This window comes from Puntigrus tetrazona, chromosome 9, assembly GCF_018831695.1.
Source record: "Puntigrus tetrazona isolate hp1 chromosome 9, ASM1883169v1, whole genome shotgun sequence".
Classification (NCBI taxonomy): Eukaryota; Metazoa; Chordata; class Actinopteri; order Cypriniformes; family Cyprinidae; genus Puntigrus; species Puntigrus tetrazona.
In genome coordinates, this window is record NC_056707.1 from 5,723,138 (window position 1) to 5,734,650 (window position 11,513).

The 11,513-nt window shown below is 38.9% G+C and overlaps 1 protein-coding gene across 1 annotated transcript in view; it reads left to right on the forward strand.

The window, feature by feature from the left end:
- Positions 1-8,933, forward strand: part of LOC122351927 (ephrin type-A receptor 3-like) — a 102,949-nt gene extending 94,016 nt beyond the window's left edge. Inside the window, 3 exon segments of the mRNA XM_043249347.1 lie at positions 854-1,047; positions 5,155-5,310; positions 8,741-8,933. Coding sequence (XP_043105282.1) covers positions 854-1,047; positions 5,155-5,310; positions 8,741-8,846 — 456 coding nt within the window. The 3' untranslated portion in view covers positions 8,847-8,933.
- Positions 8,934-11,513: the final 2,580 nt, after the last annotated feature.

Sequence of the window (11,513 nt, forward strand, 5' to 3'; positions counted from 1 at the left end):
CAGCATCCTAAACCTACCAAACCAGCTTATGCTGGTTGTTTCAACAGGGAAGACACACAATGAGCACCCAATTGCGAAAATTTGCTTTTTCAATTCACAGGCCAAAAGAAACTATTATGCTATAAACCTTATAGAAAGATAAGAATAAGAGCCAATGTTTGGGATTGTGGTAAATGTGTAGTGGTTTGTTATGAGATCTTCTTGTGTTGATAGTGTTATTAGTTCTTTAGCACTGACCTGAGCAGTGGCCTCGTTGCTGCAGTTCAGTAACTTCACCCTGAGCAAATAAGGCCCTGAAAGTTTATTTGAACTGGTTTATGGCAGAGCTGATGATCGAGTGATGAAAAGCAAAAGGGAGTTACAAATCTGGAGCACTTATGAGGCAATTGATTTTATGTTGTTGCATGAACGGAAGTGCTTTATTTTTGTTTCATCCTATTGGATGGTGACAGTTGGCATGCGTGGAAAAAATACATCCAGAGGAGCAGGAAATGTTGGAAGTTTTGACAGAATTTACTCTTTTTTATATTTTCTGAGAAACACAAAAGAGATCAGAAGGTGCGATCACATTAATGGTTGTTTGCCAGTTTTCACAGGCAAAATGCAGTCATTTAAATAGGAATTAATGAGTGAGGGTGAAAAATTTCCCAACACAAAAGAAATTCGCAACAGATTCATATTGAAAGCTGCTTGGTTTGGAAGTGACTTCTGTGTGAGTTGTGCTTCATACATCGTTGCAGCATTGGGCAATGAACAATGAATCATTTTTGCCTGGAAAGCTTTGCTAATTTGATCTCACTTTTAGACAGAATGACAGAACTTCAGCTTAACCATAATTTCCTGTGTGCCTCAGGTGATAAAAGCGGTGGATGAGGGCTATCGTCTTCCGCCACCCATGGAGTGCCCTGCCACGCTTTACCAGCTGATGCTGGACTGCTGGCAGAAGGACCGAAACAACCGGCCGAAATTTGAGCAGATTGTCAGCATCCTGGACAAGCTCATCCGCAACCCCAGCAGTCTCAAAATCACGGCCAGCACCACGTCCAGGTACGTCACCCAGAAGGACTGGCTCTGGACCGAGCCCTAGATGCCTGTTCTGATCCCAAATTGCCTTCTTCTGTTTCTTTAATTCATGTCACGTTCAGATCATCTTCTCATGCTCCCTAATGAGAGGAAATGCTCTGTCTTCCTCCCGAACTCTAATTCTATCTTCCCCTCAGGTCTAGATTAATCACACGCTCCTACAGCTGGTCACATACAGTTATGACTGAGTTGTTCTTGAGGCCGCGTTGTTTTCTGCAGATTATTTTTCTAGACAAAATCGGTTTATTTTCGGAGCCAGTTTGCAGAAACAGTCCTCAGTCAGACAGGCAGTATTTGTGATAAACATTTGCTGACATCCTGTTTCTCCAGTATACAGGATGTAGTACTAATGTTATTCAAGGCATTATACACAACGTGGTCAAAAGTTAACACCCTTCTGGTTAACGGAGTTGCCAAGATTTACCCTTGATTCCAGCGAAGTCTTACTCATGACATTCTAGTTTTGTGTACTTTGTGGTAACAGTTTGGGAAAGTTCTGTTCTTGTTACAGCATGACAGTACCCTTGTGCAAGGTCTGTTTTGAAATGAGTTGACACTTTGTGGTGTGTAATAAACTCGCACAATCCTGCACAAAGTTCCACTGAACACCTTTTCGATGAATTGGATTGATGATTGTGAGCCAACAGTATCACCCAGTGACCTCACTTTATGCACTTTTGACCATATTGTTTATTTGTGTTGCAAGGATTATATGCATCCTGATTTTACCAGACCGCACAATCTTTCTCCCAACTTAGAGTGAGAACAGGGTGTTCTAGCATGTCCTGATTTTGCTGAGTTATATATATATTTTGTTGACCCTGGAATGACATTTTAACAGAAATGTAGTCAACCATATCTCTAAACTTAAACCTAACCCCATGAGCAATCCCTGAAATCAGAGGAAAGGATAGATGGATAACACTGATACACAAGCACCAAACATTGATTGCGAAACTAAATGTCACAAAAACTATAAACTAGGTTTGCGAATGTGATGTTCTTCCAAAAACATGAAACATGTCGCACTTAGTAAAATCAGGTTCTGCTGGTGTTCAGTGGTGAGCATGTGGGAATTCATTATATATCAATATATATTTAATCTCAAAATAATTTTTCCCAAAATAAATTCCTACTTTACTTTCCTCAGCTGCAATAAGACTCAATTCACTAGGGTTTTGTCCGTTACTGGTTGCCCGGGTGGTGTGGATGAAAATGGTATAACCAGTAGCTCTATTATTATGAAGTATGTAACAGTGACTAATGGCTTCTTAAGAAAGTGAAAATGGGTCCCAGGGAGTTAGCATGTAATTTTCCTGATTGGCTTTTAACATGGCCGATCGGGGTCCAGCGCTGAGCCCAGGTGATTTATGGCTCTCCGGGCGAGACACACTCTGAGGTTCCACTGCCGCCGGTCTGCAGTCACAGCTGCGTCCAAGCCCTTGCACCTCATTTATCTACATACCCCGCATGCTAATGGGCGGCATCCCAGCCATTCTCATGGATGGACCCTGGGCCTAAAGGCCAGACCCGGAGAGATGGCGTGCAGATGCTCGGAAGTAAAATGTCGGCACTCTCGGGGACGAAAGTAGGTGCATGATCCCAGAGTCTCCTCGCAGCAAGAGATGCATTCTTGTCCGTGTGAAGCTACCCAGATGTTTCTCCGTGAGGAACGTCCTCCCTCCTTTCCCATCCCTAGAGAACTTTAAAAACATGATACTAAGCAGCCTCGGTTATTTAGAGGTCACTACACCAGAGGGGAGAGAGGAAAGCAAAAGAAAAGAGAGGGAACCAGCAGAGAGGCCGAGTGTTTACCTCTCTTCTTCCTCTCCCTCTGGCCTGGTGTGCTCCTGTCGACTGATGCCTCAGATCTCTGACGCCAGCAGCTGATGCAGTCAAAGGCAGGGTGTATACACCAGAGTTTAAGCTATCGCTTCTATACTCAACAACAAAGAATTTCTTTTTCACATTGTGAGTTTTTGATAAGGATGCAGCTGCACATCACAACAAACAAAAGAGGACTGGACATCTCTTGGTTTTCCTCTCTGCTTTTTTTTCCTATTTAGACCGTTATAATTACAAATACAAATTATTTGCATATTGCCACAGTGTAGACTCACATAATTTAAGTAGCTGAGTAGGTCAGTTAACTTTTTCAGCATTTAACACGATAATAAATGTGTCAGTCCCATTGAATAAAAGCTGAAATAATACAAAAAAATAGGCCCACTACTAAATATTGGGGTGTACGATTTGAATGTGCTCGCTGTACCTTTAAGGCCAAACGTAAGCGTGCATGGAATTAGATACAGCTATGATGCACGTAGTTACAAGCTGCAGGTTTGAAGTTAAGTCCAATGCGATCTTTGCTGTCCCTCCCTTAAATATAACTATAATATGAATATATAAGTCTTTTAACAACTCTGCATCACATTTAGAAAGGTTCACAAAACAACCGGCACATAAATGGCTGCTCAAACTGTGAAGGTTATGCTAAACCGATCAAAGACATTGTTAAAAATAAAGTTCAACCACTCTCTCCTGACACTAGGAAAGGATTTCTAAAGATCCTGAGTGCATTGGTGCAGTACTTGCAGACAGCTCTATTCAATGAGCTGTGTCAGCACTTACCGATCCTCTTTGCCAAGCAACTTGGATCCATTCAGCATTCTTTTCCAGTCAACTCAGCGTACATTATTCTTTTATTTTCATCACACAGTAATGGAACACTGGGAACATGTGGATCTGAGTGGACTTCCTGCTATCTTAATTTGTTTATTTACATGAATATAAATAGCAGTCCCCAAAGGAATTGTAATCTGATTTCCGTCTGTTGCCCTGGTTCCAATCAGGTGTTATTGGACCTGAACTGTGGATTTCAGATGCTGTGACAGGATCACTTATATTTAGAACATAACTCTTTTATCTAGCATGTCCGTACATTGTCCGAAACGCAAAAAGGAAGACCTCCGATTATCAGTAGCTACCTAAATATCTGTATAATATTGGCCCGGTTTCATAGACAGGGCTAAGTCAGAATTAGGCCGTAGTTCATTTAGGACTTTTAAGTAATTTTAGAAGCTTGCATTAGAAAAGTGCTTTACTGTTGTGAATCTTAAGACAGAATAAAGGCACTGACATGTTTTAAGATCAGTCAGTGCAAGTTTCTTCCAGTTGAAAAAGCTCAAATTTACATTTTAGTCTAGGACTAGGCTTATGCCTTGTCTGTGAAACAAGGGAATAAGTTCTCATTTGATGAAGTATAAGGATGATTTTAAACTGGTACATTTAAAATATTTTTTTATGCTATTTTTAAATTCAGTTTTTTAGTTTTGTTTAATGTATTTTTTTATTATTACTTATTATATTTTAGATGCATTATTACAGTGTTTTGTTTTACACTTTCACAATCTGGAATAGATGTTGAATTTCGTGATGCTGTTTTTAGAGGGCAACTGAATGTCATTTTACTATACTTGCCCATAAAGGATGACATATAAACATCTCCACGCTGTATCCATATCTTAAATATACTGTATTTTTTGTGCGAAGGCTTTGGTTAACATGTTAGCCTTTTACCCACGCAATAAACAACGGAAACTAGCATTGGAATGCGAACAATGGGAAGTCATCAGAAACAGAGATGTCTGTGTATTCAAATAAACATTCCTAAATGTATTGCTTTCTTCCTACGGAATGCTTGCCATAACACAGATGGAGAGAATCAGTCCCACTTCTCTGCAGGTATTTCCGTACGGAGACCTTGGATGCAAGCTTGCACATCGGGTTTGAAGGCCTTTGTGTTTAGCCTATGCCTGCACTTTCATAAGCTTGTTTTCTCCGTAAATGACATTTGTCGAACGTGATGGGAATCGCAGGACGCCACAACTTCAGTGTCGTATTTTTTTCAGCGTCAGCCAGCGCAGTTGTGTTTCTCTTAAAAAGCTGTTGCGTATTGGTTTTACCGAAGTACTATGCGAATGAAAGTTACTTGTTTCGTTTTTTGCACAAACAAATAATTTGCTATTGACAGTGCTAAAAGTGCTTTCTACGATTTTCATCTCTTCTCAGACCGGTGAATCTGCTTCTGGACAGGACCAGCACTGACATCACTTCCTTTCACACGATGGGTGATTGGCTGGAGAGTGCGAGGACGTTGCCCTGTAAAGATGCATTCAGTGGAGTCAGCTACAGCTCCTGTGATACACTGGCCAAAACCTCAGCAGAGTAAGAGCATTTTACTGGACGGCTTTTCTTCTTTTTTGTATTATAAAACTAAAAATCTACACTACCGGACAAAATAATTTTTTTTGTATATATCCAAGTATATGTCCACTAATGCTGCATTTATTTGAATAAAATACAGTTATTTACAGTTATAGTTACAGTTGAAAAAAAAAACAATTTTCTATATTAATATGCATTAAAATGATATTATAAAAAATAATATTTCTGTGATGCAAAGCTGAATTTTCAGCATCATTACTCCAGCATTCAATGTCACATGATCCTTCGGAAATAATTAAAATATGATGATTTGTTGCTTAGATATTAAAAAATAAAATAAAATAAAAAAAGTTATGTTATACATTTACATTATACATGTCTTTATTTGATCGCATTAGTGCATCCTTGCTGAATAAAACAATTTATTTTAAATGAATTACATTTTTAAATATATTAGAAAGCAGTCATTTTAAATTGTAACAATATTTCATGATAGTACCATTTGTAGTTATATGCAGCCTTAGTAAGCACTCTTTCAAAAACATTAAAACATCTTGATTGTTCCTTTTTTAATGGTAGTGTATTTGTCTTAATAATCATAATTGCAAACATACGTTTGCATACAGTGCATATAATGAATGAATAGTCAAACATGAAAATTCTGTCATTTTTTCCCACTTGCTTGTTATTTAGACACAAATGATATTCTTTCTTCAGTGAAACAAAAAGGGATAGTTTTTCCCCTTATTCGGTCATTCTTCTATTATAATTGTCCCCGTGCTTAGGGTTAGGATTCTGTACTTTTCAGTCCAAGGCAAAGACAAGCGATATAATTTAAGTTTGTTGGCATAAAAGTTTAAAACCGATGCAGAAGACGATGACAAATTTATTTACAGATCATTTTTCAGTAAATGAAGCCCAGCTTTAGTAAATCCTTTAAAGGTGGCCATTACATTTGTTATTAATCTCCAGTGACAGTGCTCTAGTAATGTTTTCTTCTATTGTAATCCAATAAATGGAAGAAAGAAAAAAAAAACAAAACCTTTTGCAAAAATAAAAGTGCTGTCCTCCCATAATCCCCAGTCTTGAAGGCGATCTAACGGCTGGAGTTGGGCACATTCCCTGAGTCAAATTTCTAATAATAAAGACTCTATTCCGCTTCACAGTATGGATCTGCATTTATGGGAAATGCTTTGTAGATGTTGATTAGGAACCATGCCTTGCCTGGTTAGCATCTCCTGAAGCCGCTTTACAATTCCAATGACGAGGTATTTGACAATGTAAATAATTTGACATTCATAAGTTGGGAATGATCAAAAGGCCGGTCTGGGAACAGTGGCAGTGCTGAGCTGCATGTTACCCTCCGGACTAAACATCTAAACACTCAGCGCTCTGTAATTAAGGCTGCTTGTGGTTGTATTTTATTCAGATGTCAGCCTAAATAATCACATGCAAATAAGCGGCCCTCATCCATGACCCAGATTGAGTTATTTAACATGCATTTCGTTTCTCAGCGTTTGGCCCTTGGTAGTGAGTGGGCGCCACCACAGAGTTGGAAACAATTAGTTTTGTGGCAAATATATTGATTTATATGTTTTAGCTGCTGAAAAGACAGAGATCTACATTATATATTGTGTTCTACACTAACTGAACTCAACTTTTCTGCCTAGCCTGTTAAAAATAACTGCATACGCTGGTAAGGTATATTTTGAAGCATGGAAGCTGGTCTTGAGAAGGAGCTAGTTGAGTCGAGACCAGCTTAAACCAGCTCATGACCAACACAGGGACCAGCTCAAACCAGCTACCATCCTTTAAAACATACCTAATATACCAACATTTCATAAACATTTTTTCATTAGCATTACATACAGCATGCCCCTGAATTGGTTAAATCCACTTTGTGAAGCTTGAATTCGACTCTGTAGTAGATCAAACAGGTTTTGTCACACAGAAATGTTGCAGGCCTGTCTTGATTGACGTTGTGAGCGTTTGTTTGGCTGATGTCAGTGCGTTAGCGGTGCATTGGCGATAAGCAGCCTGTGTCAGTGGATCTAAAGCTGTATTCTGCCCATAGAATCTGTCTGACTGAAGTCAGACCAGCAGCCACGCGCCCCTGAGTGGGAGCCGTCCATGGGAATTACTACACTTTAAGGCTTATAGACTGGATGGTGGGTTCTGATCGTGGGCTTTTCTGTTACCGGCTGCTCCTCAAGCTCTTGCTTGCGCTCATGTCCAGATCAGGACTAAATCGCTGCTTCACTAATTAGAAGTGTTTCTAACAAAATTCGTACCTGAGGTGTGCTTAGACTGTAACTTAGATTGAAACTTAAACCTGCTTGCACTAATATGCTATAATGATCTTCACTGCACAGCTTTTGCATCCGTTGATATGACAATGCCAAGAAAAAATGTCTTGTTTTTGTTTTTGCAAATGCTTCTGTATTTGAGGTGTACGTTAAAGTGATTGGTTGGCCACATTTTTGCAACGGATCTAATGGGAAAAACGTGAATTAAGTTTTTGTAAAACCTGCAAATTGCTGCAGTTTCCACTAGAATTGTCCATTGAGTTGAATTGAAGGCCTTAACAAGGCTAAACAAGCCAAACATGTCACCAAATAATAGTATAGTGACTTACATACCACATACAGGAATAATATTTTTAACCTCATTAAATTTCCAGAGAGCAGAGTCAAACCCAAAACACAGCCTCTATCAGTAGGACTTGAAATAGATATACAACATAGCATTTGCTTCTGAGAGTGGGTGCAAAAAAAATGGCTAATATTATAGTAATATGCATGTTAAGAAGCAACTAATAGGTTAAAAACCGTGTGACAGTGAAAGTGTTCACCGCCGTTTCACTGTTTGTTTCACCTGCAAACTTACTGCGACAGTACCTGCAGCGCACATTTTCGCGTGCAAAAACGCATGTAGAATCACGTTTTTCCTATGAGACCAAGTCGGATATGTGCACACGGGATGAACTCATCCATATGGTAAGTCTGGAGAGTCTATCCACGACTGTAAATAATGCAAGCTCCTGTCTGTCAGCTGTTGCATGGATCTCATTAAATGAAAAATGTCGTTCTTTTTCCCTCCGGGCTATACTGACAGTGCCATTCCTTTCAAATTACAGTAGAAATAACCGACTAAGAAAATGAAGCAGCTACTCCGATTTCTCATCACAGGAAGCTGTAAATCAGCCCAGTGTTTAAGTTATAACACAAAGTCTGTCACGAGTCCAGCTTCTCGGCTTATTGTATGCGTATGGCAGCATGGCGTCCTCCTGGAATACCCGGCCTACATGACTGACCACGAGCGGTCTGAGGCTGAGCGCCCTGCCGGCTTGTATCATTAATGTCACCGTATGTCAAAATATGAGCACTATATTACCCGTCTTCACTGTCTCCTTCTCCTCTCTGGCACGCAGGGACTTCAAGAAAGTCGGTGTGACGATCGTTGGACCTCAGAAGAAGATCGTGAGCAGCCTAACAACGCTTGAAACACACTCAAAGAACGGTCCAGTTCCTGTGTAAAATTTAAAAAATCGAGCGACGGAAATGAAAGACACCTGAACCAGATTGATGCTGCTTTGGCTTTAACAGACAGGAAATAGATATTCAACGAAAGAGGAAGTGGAACTACAATTCTTGAACACATGTGCGAAGCAGAACAACCTTCCTCGAGAAAGATCACGTCTTCCGGGCGCGAGGTGCAAAGACGATGAGCGTCTCCCAGCGATTATCTGCGTTGTTTGAGAGTCTACGGTCATAGAGGAAGGAAGCCGGTCCGAGCGGATTTAATGAAGAGCTCTTCACATGTGGCAGGGAGCATTAAAAGCCTTCAGGAAAAAACTTTTGCATAAGCATCCGTCTCTTCCTTTTGGAAGGTAGCACTTCAGAGAGGCAATAACTTGCACCCCAGAGTTTTTGGTGGTTTCTTGTAGAAAAGCCCTTTAATTCTTCTGAAGAAATGGCGGCAGGAGAAATACAGCTGGTTACTGTTTGAGCAATCTGGTGAAGCTTCTTAGGATCTGGCACCTTTGGCTATATATTTGATAATTAAGCATTAATCTGCAAGTGCAGAGAGCCATTCTACAGAATCAGGGATGGAGAAGCGGAGACCTTGGAAGTAAACATGCCATTTTAAAGGTTTATTTGTTATAAATCACCCAGGACACGTGTTTGTTTGCACCGCTGTGTTTGGATGATATATGAATTCATTATCAAATAAAAACAGTAAAATATAAAGAAAATAAACTGTTTACTAGAATCAGCAGCAGTCAAAATAAATCACATAAGAAAAACAGAATAGAGTCCTGATGCGTTGCTGCAGGTCAAACCAAAGTTAGTATCTCCCATAGGATTTTGCCGTTGGTTTTTTGGATTATTGCAGAAAATAGTCTCTTAGACTTCTAGAGCTTATTTTCGCATTTGAGCAAAAGTCCATTTACAAAATTCCTATCTGGTCTCATGCCATAAGCGTGCCTTGGTGCACGTTTTAGCGAGACTACATTTAGTATGTATTTATTTATGTATTTAGTATTTTATTGAGAATACTAAATACATATCACTACAGTTTTCCAAAAGAAATGACACTAACTTTATTCTTTTTCACACAAATTGAGTTTCGATTAATAAAGTGTAATTTTTCCACAATTACTTGATGAATATCGTTGTTATGACTTCAAAACAATAGTAATATCCCAGGATTAAATGCTAGCATCACACATATCCAGCTTCATATCTATGTATTTTCATAGATGGTAGGTTTATTTGGTAGAGATGACTAGCTGCAGGTTTAGGGGTTGGATTTGGTGTAGGGCATATTTTCAACATAGAGAGCGTTAACTTTTAGCAACAGTCCCTGATATTTAACGTAATAAAACACAACAATGCATATCTAAAATAACGTAATAAAATGTGCCAGGGGTTTACATATTGAACCTGTGTTTTAGCGCCACTCAGTGGATATTTCTCGAAAACGTGCAGTAAGGTACATAAAATGATGTTGCACTAAAAGTGCACAGAGGTATGCATTTTTATGAGACCAGGTTGACAAAATCCATTGTGATGGAAGCAGAAGTGTTAAAATGTGAATTGTTTTGACCTGCAAATATATGTCATCCTTCAGAAGTCATGAAATGTCATGAAACCTCATCTTAGTTAAGTCAATGACATCCAATTATCAAATTTAAAATAAATCGGGTTCCTTTGCATTTTTAATCCAAATGTGTAAAAATCATACTGACTTGATTTCAATTTGACTTGATCAACCTCAGATATGGCTTCACTTTTCGTTTGTCCCTACAGATGCTCTCCATTCCAATCACCTGATTACATTTCTGGCAACACCAACTTTTCTCAATCCAGATCAGTTCCCAAATGATTAAATAACAAAGTCCCACCCTCGCCTTTTTCTTGTTGAATGTCCTGGAAATCAGATTACGGAAAGAATATAAATTGTGAATGTCGCCGTGTTGAGTTTAACATTTGGCAACAAATCAAATACTGAGTCAACAAAAAAAATTAAGCATCACTTCTGAATTTTGATCTTTTTTAAAAAACTAGTTCACCCCAGAAATGAACATTTGGTCTTCATTTACTCAGTCACTTCAATCTAGACCTGGCTTTATTTCTTATGCAGAACATAAGTTTTTTTTTTATTATTATTATTATTGTGCAATGAGCAAAAGAATTCAATGTGCACCAAAACTGTTATTCAAATATCTTTTGTCTTCCACAAGCAAGAGAAATTCATCCAGTGTTGGAACTTTTTTGGGTGAACTATTCCTTTAAGCGCAACCCCGCCTCACAGTCGATTTCATTGGTTTCGACTCAATTTGTCGATCACCTGTCAAAAGAGGTTTGGAGTCATTGGACCAATGAAATCCGCAGGGCGGGGTTTGCTCTGAACTGCTTTGTGAAAAAAATAACTCAACTATTACAGCTATTTACTGTATTTAGTTATGCTGGAAATGGAAGATCAAATCAAACATGTTGCATTGTGGGATACAATGTTCTGTTTGGCTCTGTTGAATACTGCACATTTTGCCTGGAGATTATATTCAGAATATTTGCATAATGTGTGCAATATAAAAGCTAGTCCTGTCAAGCGATTAATCGCGTTTAATCACACCCCAAAAAGTTTTAGTTTACATTATATAAGTATGCTGTTGCGTATATTTACTATGTATATTTAAA